This window comes from Bos javanicus, chromosome X, assembly GCF_032452875.1.
Source record: "Bos javanicus breed banteng chromosome X, ARS-OSU_banteng_1.0, whole genome shotgun sequence".
Taxonomy (NCBI): Eukaryota; Metazoa; Chordata; class Mammalia; order Artiodactyla; family Bovidae; genus Bos; species Bos javanicus.
The window spans coordinates 51,119,546-51,135,825 of NC_083897.1; the positions used below are offsets into that span (position 1 = coordinate 51,119,546).

Consider the following 16,280-nt stretch of genomic DNA (forward strand, 5'->3'; position numbering starts at 1 on the left):
TCAGCTCCTCTCTCCCAGGACTTTGAGCCTGGCCAAAATCCATGGTGCCTGACTTCAGGACGTAATGAAGCTCAGGCTTTCATGTCTCATTGCAAAAATTCAGTTAGAGACACAGCGATAGGTAAGATTGATGAATTTGTTTGGATTCAGTGAGAAGCACACTCCGCAGGGTGTGGGACTTTGCAGAGGGCAAGTGCTTCAGCCATGGAATGTGGTGTGGCTAGTTTTTGCCAGCTGGATGAGTTCATATGCTAATGAGTGGGAAGATCATCCCAACCATTGAAGAACCACCCACTCCTCCATCTTTGGTGCCTTGGAACTGCCCTGCCACCTCTGGGTGTCATTAAGCTTGCAAACTGGGGATCAAGGTTTAGTTGAATTTGGCTTGTCACCTTGGACCCATTTGATTTTAATTGGTTTTATGTTATGCCCTTGGACTTTGTCATTCTTTCAAAAATTGTGCCCTGTCCCTTTATCTTCTGTTTCATGTTCTTTTCCTGAGCCCATCCAGGCCCACAACGTTGCCTCTTCAATCTTCTGGAGGTACAACCAGAAAATATCTGGCCCTTGAGAGGGAAATACTGTGTAATATCCGATCCCTCTAGATATTCAGGCCTTCATCTTCTATGTTTCCTACAACATGTGCAACAACAGCATCTCTCAGGGAATCCCCTAGAGTGGGTGACAGGCACACAAGGCACTGCAGTGTGCCACACAGGCACTTCTGGCCTGCTAGAAGTCCATCTGTTGGCATCCCTTCAAGGACAACTGGGTTTCCAGGGATAATGTTTACCACTTTGGGAGATAGCCCTGAAGGGCGTTTGGGTCCAAATCCTTACCACGCTTCTCCTAAAGGTTAAAACAACCCCCTGGATCAAATCTCGACTCCACTTTTATGGAACATATGGTCTGTTGCCTCTTATGAATTTGTTCTTTTTTTTTTTTTTTTAAAACTTTACGTAATTGTATTAGTTTTGCCAAACATCAAAATGAATCCATCACAGGTATACATGTGCTCCCCCTCCTGAACCCTCCTCCCTCCTCCCTCCCCATACCATCCCTCCAGGTCGTCCCAGTGCACCAGCCCCAAGCATCCAGTATCGTGCATTGAACCTGGACTGGCATCTCGTTTCATACATGATATTTTACATGTTTCAATGCCATTCTCCCAAATCTTCCCACCCTCTCCCTCTCCCACAGAGTCCATAAGACTGTTCCATACATCAGCGTCACTTTTGCTGTCTCGTACACAGGGTTATTGTTATCATCTTTCTAAATTCCATATATATGCGTTAGTATACTGTATTGGTGTTTTTCCTTCTGGCTTACTTCACTCTGTATAATAGGCTCCAGTTTCATCCACCTCATTAGAACTGATTCAAATGTATTCTTTTTAATGGCTGAGTAATACTCCATTGTGTATATGTACCACAGCTTTCTTATCCATTCATCTGCTGATGGACATCTAGGTTGCTTCCATGTCCTGGCTATTAGAAACAGTGCTGCGTTGAACATTGGGGTACACGTGTCTCTTTCCCTTCTGGTTTCTTCAGTGTGTATGCTCAGCAGTGGGATTGCTGGATCAAAAGGCAGTTCTATTTCCAGTTTTTTAAGGAATCTCCACACTGTTCTCCATAGTGGCTGTATTAGTTTGCATTCCCACCAGCAGTGTAAGAGGGTTCCCTTTCCTCCACACCCTCTCCAACATTTATTATTTGTAGACTTTTGGATCGCAGCCATTCTGACTGGTGTGAGATGGTACCTCATAGTGGTCTTGATTTGCATTTCTCTGATAATGAGTGATGTTGAGCATCTTTTCATGTGTTTGTTAGCCATCTGTATGTCTTCTTTGGAGAAATGTCTATTTAGTTCTTTGGCCCATTTTTTGATTGGGTCATTTATTTTTCTGGAGTTGAGCTGTAGGAGTTGCTTGTATATTTTTGAGATTAGTTGTTTGTCAGTTGCTTCATTTGCTATTATTTTCTCCCATTCTGAAGGCTGTCTTTTCACCTTGCTGATAGTTTCCTTTGATGTGCAGAAGCTTTTAAGGTTAATTAGGTCCCATTTGTTTATTTTTGCTTTTATTTTCGATATTCTGGGAGGTGGGTCATAGAAGATCCTGCTGTTATGTATGTCAGAGAGTGTTTTGCCTATGTTCTCCTCTAGGAGTTTTATAGTTTCTGGTCTTACGTTTAGATCTTTAATCCATTTTGAGTTTATTTTTGTGTATGGTGTTAGAAAGTGTTCTAGTTTCATTCTTTTACAAGTGGTTGACCAATTTTCCCAGCACCACTTGTTAAAGAGATTGTCTTTAATCCATTGTGTATTCTTGCCTCCTTTGTCGAAGATAAGGTGTCCATATGTGCGTGGATTTATCTCTGGGCTTTCTATTTTGTTCCATTGATCTATATTTCTGTCTTTGTGCCAGTACCGTACTGTCTTGATAACTGTGGCTTTGTAGTAGAGCCTGAAGTCAGGTAGGTTGATTCCTCCAGTTCCATTCTTCTTTCTCAAGATTGCTTTGGCTATTCGAGGTTTTTTGTATTTCCATACAAATTGTGAAATTATTTGTTCTAGCTCTGTGAAGAATACTGTTGGTAGCTTGATAGGGATTATGAATTTGTTCTTAAGTCAATTACTAATTCCTACAATCAGGACCCTGTCCCCTTGTAGGCAACATCGCTCCACCCTGCTTATTATTAAAATACTCTAATGCCCCTAACAGGATCAGATAACCCACTTCTTTGTCATTACTTCTGTTATTACCTAAAGTGGGTCTGTGACAATGAAATGTTTACCATTGGAAACACCTTAACCTGCTCTTATGGAGGACTAGGAAAGGAAATCAGTGACTTACATTCCCTTAGAGCAGTAAGAGGATAAGGCTTATGGCTGTTTCACCAGGTTCCCATTCTCGGGCCACAAGCTTGGATTGCTTTTCATCATGACATCTATTTCCATCTGTGGTGAACAAACTGGCAATGAGTTAAGATTACAACCCCTTAATCCTACCCAGCTCTGGTCATGCTAGAGACCTTGGGGACGCCCAACTCCAGGCCATGGGTCCGAGGAGATCGACCTGCCTCGATTTGCCTAGGGATCTGGTCCTTGAAATGTTGTCACACCTCAACCTGTTTGGGGATATGCCAATCCAGGGGTCCCAGGAGGTCGACATGCCTTGACTTGCCCAGGGACGCAATTCTCAGGAGGCCAACATGCCTGGGCCTTCACAGGAATTCAATCTCCAGGAGGCTGTCACACCTCAGCTTGCCTGGGGATCTGCACCCTGACCCGGGGACACCTGTCTCTCAGGTTGCAACACTACTGGGTAGGATAAGCTTCAAAAAGACTCATGCCTAAGGAAGTCCACCCATGGAAATTGAAGGAGGCCTATTAGTTTTTTCTTTTTTCTTTTCCTCCCTGTCATCACTGTCTTTCAAATGGGAAATAACCAATCCATTTACCGGCAGACACCCTTGAGATGCATCCTTGATAACTGGAAGCTGTTCAATCCTCTAACTCTATGGAGAAGTCACTTAAAATTCTTTGGTGCCACTGTGTGGCCACGGTATCCTCTGGGTGACAAGGAACGCTGGCCTGAGGATGGGAGTTTAAATTACAATACCATCCTGCAGCTAGACTTATTCTGAAAAAGACAAGGGAAATAGACAGAGATCCCCTATGTCCAAATTTTCTTCCAGCTAAGAGAGATGAAGGAACTCTGTCTTAAGTATGGGATTGTTGTATGCCCTAAAAGTGAACCTACCAGGCAAATGGTGTTAGGCACAACCAAGAGAAGGAACCACCCCCCTCCACATGAAGGCTCACCTCCCACAGCTCCCAAGTTGCCTGGTGCTCCTTCCTTATATCCAAATATGCCCCCATACCTGGGAGCACCCCCCCCAACCAAACCCAACTCAAGTATGTCCTTAGTCAAAACTGGAGGAGAATTCAGACCAACCCAGGTCCATAATCCCTTCTCCCTCTTAGAACTAAGATGGATGAAACAAGACCTGGGAAGCTATACAGATGATCCAGGCAAATATACAGAAACATTCCAACACATTACCTTGGCCTTTGACTTGATGTGGAAGGACATCATGGTCATATTTATTCAAACTTTATCTGACCTTGAGTATCAGTTCAGTTCAGTTCAGTCGCTCAGTTGTGTCCAATTCTTTGTGACCCAATGAATCGCAGCATGCCAGACTGCGACAGAGGAACCAGAGATCAAATTGCCAACATCTGCTGGATCATCGAAAAAGCAAGAGAGTTTCAGAAAAACATCTATGTCTGCTTTATTGACTATACCAAAGCCTTTGACTGTGTGGATCACAATAAACTGTGGAAAATTCTGAAAGAGATGGGAATACCAGACCACCTGACCTACCTCTTAAGAAACCTGTATGCAGGTCAGGAAGCAACAGTTAGAACTGTACATGGAACCGCAGATGGGTTCCAAATAGGGAAAGGGGTACGTCAAGGCTGTATATTGTCACTCTGCTTATTTAACTTATATGCAGAGTACATCATGAGAAACGCTGGGCTGGAAGAAGCACAAGCTGGAATCAAGATTGCCAGGAGAAATATTGATAACTTCAGATATGCAGATGACACCACCCTTATGGCAGAAAGTGAAGAGCAACTAAAAAGCCTCTTGATGAAAGTGAAAGGGGAGAGTGAAAAAGTTGGCCTAAAGCTCAACATTCAGAAAACTAAGATCATGGCATCTGGTCCCATCACTTCATGGCAAATAAATGGGGGAGCAGTGGAAATAGTGTCAGACTTTATTTTTCTGGGCTCCAAAATCACTGCAGATGGTGATTGCAGCCATGAAATTAAAATGCTTACTCCCTGGAAGGAAAGTTATGACCAACCTAGATAGCATATTAAAAAGCAGAGACATTACTTTGCCAACAAAGGTCTGTCTAGTCAAGGCTATGGTTTTTCCAGCGGTCACGTATGGATGTGAGAGTTGGACTGTGAAAAAAGCTGAGCACCGAAGAATTGATGCTTTTGAACTGTGGTGTTGGAGAAGCCTCTTGTGAGTCCCTTGGACTGCAAGGAGATCCAACCAGTCCATCCTAAAGGAGATCAGTCCTGGGTGTTCATTCGAGGGACTGATGCTGAAGCTGAAACTCTAATACTTTGGCCAACTCATGCAAAGAGTTGACTCATTGGAAAAGACCCTGATCTGGAAGGGATTAGGGGCAGGAGGAGAAGGGGATGACAGAGGATGAGATGGGTGGATGGCATCACCGACTCGATGGACATGAGTTTGGGTAAACTCCGGGAGTTGGTGATGGACAGGGAGGCCTGGTGTGCTGTGATTCATGGGGTCACAAAGAGTCGGACGTGACTGAGCGACTGAACTGAACTGAACTGAACTTACTCCCACTGCACAAGGAGGGGACGCCCTCTATTGGAAGAACCAGAGAAAAGGCAAAAGGCACTGGACTCTGGTCCTCTCCTTCAGATGGGAGCAACTTCTTCGAGCCCCATACTTGGCTCAAAGCAGACGCCTTTGGTATGTATACTGAAGAACTGGAAGAAATTTTACCCTCAGGCCCTGTTAAAGAAGCATATCTTTTTCTTCACCAAGGCATGGCCTCAATATGATGTATCTGATGGTGGAAAATGGCCCCCTGAGGGCTCACTTAATTATAATACCATCCTCCAACTAGACCTGTTTTGTAGATGAGAAGGAAAATGATCAGAAGTCCCATATATACAGGTTTTCTTTGTCCTGAGAGAAAACACCCTCTTATGCAGAAGTTGTGGCCTTATTCCTTCTGTGATGCCTATAATTTCCCCCAGACCCTTGGGTTCAAACTGTCTGCCTTATCCAGGGATGCCCAAACCTAGCCTATGGGAGCCTCCACAATTTTTGGTAACACCTCCAGCACCAGCAGCAGCTCCCATCCTAGTGGCTCCTCATGCAACCCCGGTGATCTCTAGGCTATATTCTTCCCTCCTTCCATTACAGGAAGTTCCTAATGGGGACTTGCAACCCATGCAAGTTCATGTCCCTTTCCCCCTCCAAGATTTAAGACAAATTAAATTAAACCTAGGAAGCGTTACTGAAGATCCTGACAACTATAGGGTCTAACTCAGTCTTTTGAAGTGGCATGGAAAGATGTTATGCCCATCCTGACTAGCACCCTTACTGACAATGAAAGAAGTAGAGTAATTAAAAATGCCCAGGAATGGGGAGATGAATGGTATGCTACTAGCTTGCAGGGGATATCTGACAGTGAATCATCCTGGTTTCCTATAAGACTCCAGGCAGTGCCCATAGCTGATCCTAATTGGGCACATGACAAAGTCAATGATGACTGGAAGAGAGTTCACTTTATCAATTGCTTTAAGGAAGGCTTAAAAAAATCTTGAGCGAAGCCATTAAACTACTCCAAACTATCAGGAGTGACTCAGTAAAAGGAGGAAAATCCCACAGCTTTTCTGGAAAGGCTCAGGGAGGCATTGAGAAAACAGTTATTTGGACCCAGACTCCCCAGAGGGCCAGTTTATTCTTAAAGACAAATTTATTACTCGATCAGCTCAAGATATTCGGAGGAAACTCCAAAAATTGGCCTTCAGCCCAGATATGGATTTAAAGTGCCTCCTAAAAGCTGCCACATCAATATTCTTTAATAGAGATCAGGAGGAATGTAAGGAAAAAGACAAGAGAGATAAGAGAAAGGTGGAAGCTCTCATTATGGCCCTACAGGGAGTTAACTTTAGGGCTGCAAAGGTGGGAGGACAAAAAAATCTGGAGCCTCTTTCCGTTATGGAAAGGACGGACACTTTAAGGGACAATGCCCCCAGCACAAGCAGAGGTCACTACCGAGGCCTTGCCCCACTTGCAAAGGAGATCACTAGAAGAGTAACTGTCCCCAGGGACGTAGGTTTCAGGAGTCAGAAACTCAGACCCAGGATCAAGACTGAGGGGACCAGAGGCTTCCCACTTTGGCTCATGTCCTCATCACCACACAGGAGCCTCAGGTGACTCTAACTGTAGGCAGCCATCCTGTTATCTTCATACTTGGTACAGCAGCTACTTTCTCAGCCCTCCTCTCTAATCTGGGTCCTCCTTCTACCAAGTCAGCTACTATACGTGACATTTCTCGAAAGCTGGTTACAAAATTCTTTACACAACAGTTGAATTGTAACTGGGATTCTATTCTTTTTTCTCATGCCTTTCTGGTAATACCAGAAAGCCCAACCCCCATCCTAGGAAGAGATGTTCTATCTAAAATGCAAACTTCAATTCATATGGAAATGGAATCTACAGAAAACTTATGCTTACCCCTGACAGAAGTAGAAATTAACCCTGAAGTCTGGGCAACCAGAGAAAAGATAGGAAGAGCCATCTCAGCTCAACTAGTACAGATAACTCTTAAAAATCCTAATAACTTTCCTTACCAGAAACAATACTCTCTAAAGCCAGAGGCAAAACAGGGACTTATTCCCTTGATTGAAAACCTCAAAGGACAGGGGCTCTTAATAGAATGTAACAGCCCTTATAATACAACTATTCTGGGAGTTCAAAAGCCTAATCAGGAATAGTGTCTAGTTCAGGATCTCTGCCTCATTAATGAAGCTGTAATACCATTACATCCTGTCGTGCCTAACCCCTGTACTCTACTCTTCCAAATCCCAGAAACAGCCACTTATTTTACTGTTTTAAATTTGAAGGCTGCCTTTTTTTTTTTTTTTTTTGCATACCCTTAGCTCAAAGTTCACAATTTTTGTTTGCTTTTGAGGATCCATCTGATTTCTCTACTCAACTTGGACAGAGTTGCCTCAAGGATTTAGAGATAGCCCTCACTTGTTTGGGCAGGTGTTAGCCAAAGACCTAGCTGCCTTTCACACAACTGAATCTATAAAAGTCCTTCAATATGTAGATGATATTCTCCTTTGTGCTGACACAGACAAAAAATGTAACCAAGCTGTTTGTGACCTTCTTAATTATCTAGCTCCATATGACTACAAGATATCAAAATCAAAAGCTCAAATGTGCCAACAAGAAGTCAAATATTTAGGACTCAAACTCTCCCATGGAGTTTGAACCCTGGGAAAAGAAAGAATGGAAACCATTTTACAACATCCACTCCCTAATACTCTTAGATAACTCCATGGTTTCCTTGGCATAACCAGTTACAGCTGGATTTGGATTCCCCGATATGCAGAATCAGGACAAAAGGCATTACAATGGGAACCTGGAGAAATACATGCATTTAAGACTTTAAAACAGGCTCTTCTTCAGGCTCCTGCTCTCAGCCTGCCTGTGCTAAGTTACTTCGGTCATGTCCAACTCTGTGCAACCCTATGGACTGTAGCCTGCCAAGCCCCTCTGTCCATGGGTTCTCCAGGCAAGAATACTGGGGTGGGTTGTCATGTCCTTCTCCAGGGGATCATCCCCACCCAGAGATCGAACCCAGGTCTCCTGCATTGCAGGCAGGTTCTTTACCACTAGTGCCACCTGGGAAGCTCCTCAGCCTGCCTGCAAGAGACCAGTTTAATCTTTTTGTAGCAAAGATCAGGATAGGCAATAGTCACATTATCTAAAATTTTAGAAAGTAATCCCCTATCCCCTAGAACTAGTGCTCAATTAGCCGAATTGACTGTTTTAACCAGTGCCTTAGAGCTGGGAACTGACAAGAAAGTGAACATCTATACTGATTCTAAATATGCTTACTTAGTCCTTCATTTTCACGCTGCTATCTGGAAGGAAAGAAACTTTATTTTATTTATTTTTTTTTTACTTTACAATATTGTATTGGTTTTGCCATACATCAACATGAATCCCCCAGGGGTATACACGTGTTGCCCATCCTGAACCCCCCTCCCACCTCCCTCCCCATACCATCCCTCTGGGACATCCCAGTGCACCAGCCCCAAGCACCCTGTATTATGCATCGAACCTGGACTGGTGATCCATTTCACATATGATAATTTACATGTTTCAATGCCATTTTCCCATATCATCCCACCCTCGCCCTCTCCCGCAGAGTCCAAAAGACTGTCTCTCTTTTGCTGTTTTGCATACAGGGTTATTGTTACCATCTTTCTAAATTCCATATATATGCGTTAGTATACTGTTGGTGTTTTTCTTTCTGGCTTACTTCACTCTGTATAATCGGCTCCAGTTTCATCCACCTCATTAGAACTGATTCAAATGTATTCTTTTTAATGGCTGAGTAATATTCCATTGTGTATATGTACCAAAGCTTTCTTATCCATTCATCTGCTGATGGACATCTAGGTTGCTTCCATGTCCTGGCTATTGTAAACAGTGCTGTGATGAACATTGGGGTACACGTGTCTCTTTCAATTCTGGTTTCCTTGGTGTGTATGCCTAGCAGTGGGATTGCTGGGTCATATGGCAGTTCTATTTCCAGTTTTTTAAGGAATCTCCACACTGTTCTCCATAGTGGCTGTATTAGTTTGCATTCCCACCAGCAGTGTAAGAGGGTTCCCTTTTCTCTACACCCTCTCCAGCATTTATTGCTTGTAGACTTTTGGATAGCAGCCATTCTAACTGGTGTGAAATGGTACCTCATTATAGTTTTGATTGGCATTTCTCTGATAATGAGTGGTGTTGAGCATCTTTTCATGTGTTTGTTAGCCATCTGTATGTATTCTTTGGAGAAATGTCTGTTTAGTTCTAAAACCTCAGATGGCAGTCCCATTAAATACTACCAAGAAATTATGTGCCTCTTAGATGCAATTAAACTACCCAAAGAAGTGGCTGTAATACACTGCCGGGGCCATCAAAAGGATGATCCTGACATAACAGTGGGAAATAGGAGAGCTGACCAACAGGTAAAAGAAGGCAGCCATCCAAGTCTTTTAATACTCAGGCTCCCGTCCTCTGGAATAAGATCCCCAGTGACATAAAATCCCAGCATTCTCCCAGGAAATGTCAACACTCTCTTTATCATGGAGATACTCTACTCCCCTCTGGATGGCTTCAAACAGAAGATGAAAAACTTGTATTGCCCTACAGCACCCAATGAAAAATTCTTAAAACTCTACAGCAAACTTTCCATTTGGGAATTGAAAATACTTACCAACCTGCTAAGAGTCTTTTCAAGGGAAAAGGATTAATAAAAACTGTAAGCTAGATTGTTAAAGGATGTGAAGTCTGCCAAAAGAATAATCCCTGTAACAACCAGTCAGCTCTCCCAGGCTTACAGTGTACAGGAAGATATCCTGGAGAGGACTGGATATATTTCACTCATATGTCAAAAGCCAAAGGACATCAATACCTACTGGATTGGGTTGATACCTTTACCGAGTGGATAGAGGCTTTCCTTTGTAGAATAGAACAAGCAAAAGAAGTTGTTAAAACTTTAATATAGGAGATCTTTCCTTGCTTTGGCCTGCCACATGGAATTCAAAGTGATGGTGGCCCTGCCTTTAAGGCTACAATAGCACAGGGCGTCTCCCAGGCCCTAAGAATAGAGTTTCATTTACACTGTGCCTGGAGGCCTCACTCCTCTGGGAAGGTAGAAAAAGCTAAAATATGATTAAGCAACATTTATGAAAACTCTCACAAGAGCCTCACCTTTCCTGGACTTCATTACTTCCTTTAGGTCTTGTGAGAATAAGAAATACTCCACAGTCACTGGGACTCAGCCCTTTTGAAATGTTATATGGGAGGCCATTTCTCAAAAATGATTTACTTCTAGATCAAGAAACCGCCGAACTAACAAAATATGTCACTAACTTCTTTTCAAAAATAGTTACAATCCTTAGAAAATGGGATCTCACAACCAAAAGAAAATAAAAAGTCCTTATATAATTGTGGGAACTTGGTATTAGTAAAGGCTCTTCCTGACAATCAGTTCAGTTCAGTCACTCAGTAATATCCGACTCTTTGCGACCCCATGAATTGCAGCATGCCAGGACAGACTGGTTGGGTCTCCTCGCAGTCAAGGGATTCTCAAGAGTCTTCCCCAACACCACAGTTCAAAAGCATCAATTCTTCTGTGCTCAGCACTTCTACAGTCCAACTCTCACATCCATACATGACTACTGTAAAAACCAAAGCTTTGACTAGACAGACCTTTGTTGGCAAAATAATGTCTCTGCTTTCTAATATGCTGTCTAGGTTGGTCATAACTTTTCTTCCAAACAGCAAGGATCTTTTAATTTCATGGCTGCAGTCATCATCTGCAGTAATTTTGGAGCCCAGAAAAATAAAGTCCGGCACTGTTTCCATTGTTTCCCCATCTATTTGCCATGAAGTGATGGGACCAGATGCCATGATCTTAGTTTTCTGAATGTTGAGTTTTAAGCCATCTTCTTCACTCTCCTCTTTCACTTTTATCAAGAGGCTCTTTAGTTCTTCTTCGCTTTCTGCCATAAGGGTGGTGTCATCTGCATATCTGAGGTTATTGATATTTCTCCCGGCAATCTTGAGTCCAGTTTGTGCTTCCTCCAGTCCAGCATTTCTCATGATGTACTCTGGATATAAGTTAAATAAGCAGGCTGACAATATACAGCCTTGATGTACTCCTTTCCCAATCTGGAAGCAGTCTGTTGTTTCAAGCCCAGTTCTTACTGTTTCTTCTTGTCCTGCATGTAGATTTCTCAGGGGGCAAGTCAAGTGGTCTAGTATTCCCATCTCTTTAGCAATCTTCCACAGTTTGTTGTGATCCACACAGTCAAAGGCTTTAGCATAGTCAATAAAGCAGAAGTATATGCTTTTTAGGAACTCTCTCACTTTTTCGATGTTCCAATGGATGTTGGAAATTTGACTTCTGGTTCCTCTGCCTTTTCTAAATCAAGCTTGAGCATCTGGAAGTTCATGGTTCATGTAGTGTTGAAGCCTGGCTTGGAGAATTTTAAGCGTTAATTTGCTAGCGTGTGAGATAAGTGCAACTGTGCCGTTGTTTGAGCATTCTTTGGCATTGCCTTTCTTTGGGATTAGAATTAACACTGACCATTTCCAGTCCTGTGGCCACTGCTGAGTTTTCCAAATTTGCTGGTATGTTGAGTGCAGCACTTTCACAGCATCATCTTTTAGGTTTTGAAATAGCTCAACTGTAATTCCATCACCGCCACTAGCTTTGTTCATAGCGATGCTTCTTAAGGCCCACTTGACTTCACATTCCAGGATTTCTGGCTCTAGGTGAGTGATCACACCACTGTGATTATTTGGGTCATGAAGATCTTTTTTGTATAGTTTTCCTGTGTATTCTTGACACCTCTTCTTAATATCTTCAACTTCTGTTAGGTCCATACCATCTCTGTCCTTTATTAAGCCTAACTTTGCAGGAAATGTTCCCTTGGTATCTAATTTTCTTGAAGAGATCTCTAGTCTTTCCCATCCTATTGTTTTCCTCTATTTCTTTGCATTAACCACTGAGGAAAGCTTTCTTATCTCTCCTTGCTTTTCTTTGGAACTGCATTCAAATGGGTATATCTTTCCTTTTCTCCTTTGCTTTGGCTTCTCTTCTCAGCTATTTGTAAGGCCTTGTGAGACCTTGCTTAGGTCTTCAAAACGATCTTTAATAATAACTGTTAAATTTCAGCAGATGACTTCAATTGCCAGCAAATGCTTTTCATATTTAATGAATGTTTATTATAGTAGAATAAAACATAAATGTTTATTAATAAGACTTGAAATCTGTCCCCAAAGGGGAAAAAAGATAATTACTTACATAAAATAGCCAAGATTTGGCAAGCAGACTTCTCCTTGAAGATTAACTTCACAGATCATTTTCAAAACACCAACTGTGTTTGTTTAGAAAGATTCCCCCATGTTTTTTATTCAATGAAACAATAGAAAGTTCTCAAAATGAAGCTGTGTGAAGTCCACAGAAAATATTTTCTGTGAGGTGCAAGAGAACATAAACAAGTTTTTTTTTCTCTTTTACTTTCCCAGCTTGAAACATGTCTTTCAAAAATAAAATTTCCTAATTCTCAGGGGTTTTTTTTGAGACATACTGATTTTTTAAATGGAAATAAAGAGAAATTAGTAGGAAGTCAATATACAGCTAAGGAGAACAAGAGGAAAAAAAGCAGAAAAGGCCAAAATTAATACCAAGGCCTTGGAGTGGTTGGGAGATGTAGACACTCCATTGTACCTAGAGAAGGTCAAACCCCAAAGATAGGGCAGCGAAGCCACCTATGGGTCTCAGATTGGAGAGAACTGAGCCGAGCCCAGGGCCTAGCACACAGCTGTGTGGACTGGGAGGTTCATGCGTGCAGAGGTGGAGGGGCGGGTTCTATTGGGGGTTGGGGGAGGGGGGATCGGAAGGCGAGCTCGGCGATGAGGCGGGGCCCTCACGTGACCGCAAGCTGCAGAGCGGTGCAGCCTTAAGTGCAGGCGTCACTCCTGTCTGGTTATCAGCTCCCCGCTGCCCTGAGCTCAGCGGGCTGGCATCGGGCCCGCGGCAAGTGGAGCAGGTAAGGGCCCCGGGGCCCGCGCGCTGACGCCAGGGAGGCAGTGGCCAACCAACCCTAGAGGCCCGCGCAGGGGTTCAGCATGGAGAGTCCCGGCGAGTTCTTTCCACACCCCAGCTTTCCTGGGAACAGAAATAAGGGCCCCCTGGGGTGGGCGTGCGGGAGGCGGGGGGCGGGGCGGGGACAGGGTTCCAGGGAGGGAAGCAGAGCAACTAAGAGCGATGGGAAATCATCGCTGAATTTCTGCAGGGCAATGGTGAGCCCGGGAGTGGGGCGGGGATGGGGCACCTGGCCATGGGGTGGGGGACGATGGTCGCGGGGGGCGGCGGGGGCAGGGGAGGAGCGGTGGTTCGGCACCGAGAGCTTGGTGACAGTACTCCCTCCCTCCATCCACTTAGGTCTGCGGGTCTACGTGTCAAGTGTTGTAGCAACTCACTTTGCAACAGGAATCGGAAGGAGGAGGAGACAGCAAGGATAGGCTCAGGTCGGTGCAGGGGACAGTGTGCGTAAAGGGGTGCAGAACCCCGTCATACCCCTCTCAACTTCCCCATGCCCCGACCTCCATTTTGATGTTTGAAATGGCCTAGGGGATGGATCTGTAGGGAAAATGGTGGGTTTGGGAGGAGGGAGGGGAAAGAACTGAGAAGGAACGGGGAGGGCTCGGACTGGGGGCCCCCTAGAGGATGCACGAAGCCTTTCAGGTGTGAAAATTAAAAGAAATAAAACCATGATATCTAGACCTCTGAAAATTCCTAGTAAGGCCTCTGTCCTCGGTGCTGATCTACCCATCAAAAATGCAGTCGCTTTTCATGTCTTTTGTCTTCTAGGAGCAATGATGCCCAAAGAGGAACAAGTGCTGAAAAACCTCACCATGGAAAATGCCAACGAAGAAAATGAAAAAAAGGATGAAAAAGAGCAAGATGCTAATAAAGGAGAGCCTTTGGCCCTCTCTTTGGGAGCTGGTGAATATTGTGTACCTAGAGGAAATCGCAGACGGTTCCGTGTTAGGCAGCCCATTCTGCATTATAGATGGGACATGACTCAGAGGCTTGGAAAGCCACAGGCAAGGATGAGAGAAGAGAATATAGAAAGGATTGGGGAAGAGATGAGACAACTCATGGAAAAGCTGAGGGAAAAGCAGTTGAGTCACAGTTTGCGGGCAGTTAGCACTGACCCCCCTCACCATGAACATAATGATGAGTTTTGCCTTATGCCTTAAATCTTGATGTTAATAGGGAGACACACTTGCTTCCTAAACTTACATGTTCATGATGTACCTTTGTCATAAACCTTTTGATGCCACTCATTTCTGGTGGGTCTCAGATTACCAGCTTCTAGATGAATGTTTTGACCCAGTCTGTAAGATTTTGTTAACAGGATAATTTTACCTGTTTCATGGCAAGATGCTTATTATATATTGTGAAGTAAATAAAGCAGTTTAAAAAAGTAATTTCTGTATGTATTCTTTTTTATTTCAAATTTAATACTTATCTAATACATAAAGACAAAAATGCTGAAATTAATGTACTGAAAGATTAATACAGGGACTCATTTCTGTGACATGGGTTGATGTCTTTTATAATTTCTGTAGTTTAAGAAGATGTGGAACTATTTTTAATGACTTTATGAGAGCCATAGAGTCACTTAATAAATACTTGGTTATGAAATTTGAATCTTTAAGCCTGATGAATAAACCCAGGAATTCTTTACAAATTGGGAGCTATATTTGCTTCACATGACTGTAAAACAAGGTCTGGTGTGTCTGAGCTGTGCTTTTACCTATTTTTTCCCCATCTCCACATATTAAGCAAGAACCCCAGATTTTCCCCTGAGATTTTCCCCCTACCCTCAGATTTTCCCTTCAAATATTTAGCAAGAGTCCCCAAAGATAGATCTCCCCAGTCCAGCATCCTTCCTCCCCCTCAGGGCTGCACTTTCTGCTAGTTAGTTTGTGATTCTGCCTGACATAAGGTAGGCACTTGGCAAAATACAATTAATAATGATTGCATCAAGAGCTCTGAGTTTTTGTCTCATTCAGTCCCTGAATAAAATAATCTTGGATATGTAACTTCAATTCTCCAGAATAGATTATTTGCAATTCCTAAAGGAACACTGGATTCAGTTAATAATGTCCTAGTGTTTCTAAAACTATGATCATCAGCCACCTGTGTGAGAATCACCTGAGGAGTTTCTTAAAAATGTACCCGTCCAAATCTACTGAATGGAGCTCTGGAACTTCTGTTTTTAGCAAACTTCCCTGGTGATTCAGATGCACATTAATGTCTAAAAGGCTACTAGTGTGTATATACTTATTATGATCTCAGTTCTTCAGTAGGAACCATAATAATTAGAAGAACATAAAGATGAGTATCTGAATTCGGTGGAAAGAAGCATTAAAATGCAAAGCAGGAGAAAATTTAAAAGACCTTTAGGTTTACTATATAAAAATTAAAATTGAAAGTGTATACACTAAGAAGTTAACAGTGGTTCTCTTTTGTGGGATATTGGGTGATTTTTTTTTCCTTGTACTCAACTACATTTGTCTTAAGGCATATGGATTACTTGTGCAGAAAAGAAGTACATCCAGATCCAAAGAACTCTAGAGTGAGCTTATAAATGCAATAAAAGTACATAAAAAATTCTCATTGACAGATATGTAGATTTCAAGTTACCCAAAGATACAGTATTCATGCACACATGCATGTTAAGTCATTTCAGTCATGTCTGACTCTTTGTGACACTATGGACTGTAGCCCACCAGGCTCCTCTGTCCATGGGATTTTCCAGCTAAGAATACTGGAGCAGGTTGCCATGCCTTCTTCCTGGGAATCTTCCCGACCCAGGGATTGAACCCAGGTCTCCTG

The 16,280-nt window shown here is 43.0% G+C and overlaps 1 protein-coding gene across 1 annotated transcript; it reads left to right on the forward strand.

Annotated features, from left to right (window-relative positions):
- Positions 1–13,287: 13,287 nt before the first annotated feature.
- Positions 13,288–14,866, forward strand: LOC133242931 (protein BEX2). Its single transcript, XM_061409153.1, has 3 exons — positions 13,288–13,419; positions 13,815–13,900; positions 14,244–14,866. Exon 3 carries the CDS (start codon positions 14,249–14,251, stop codon positions 14,633–14,635), a length of 387 nt encoding a protein of 128 aa, XP_061265137.1. The 5' UTR covers positions 13,288–13,419; positions 13,815–13,900; positions 14,244–14,248; the 3' UTR covers positions 14,636–14,866.
- The last annotated feature ends 1,414 nt before the right edge of the window (positions 14,867–16,280 follow it).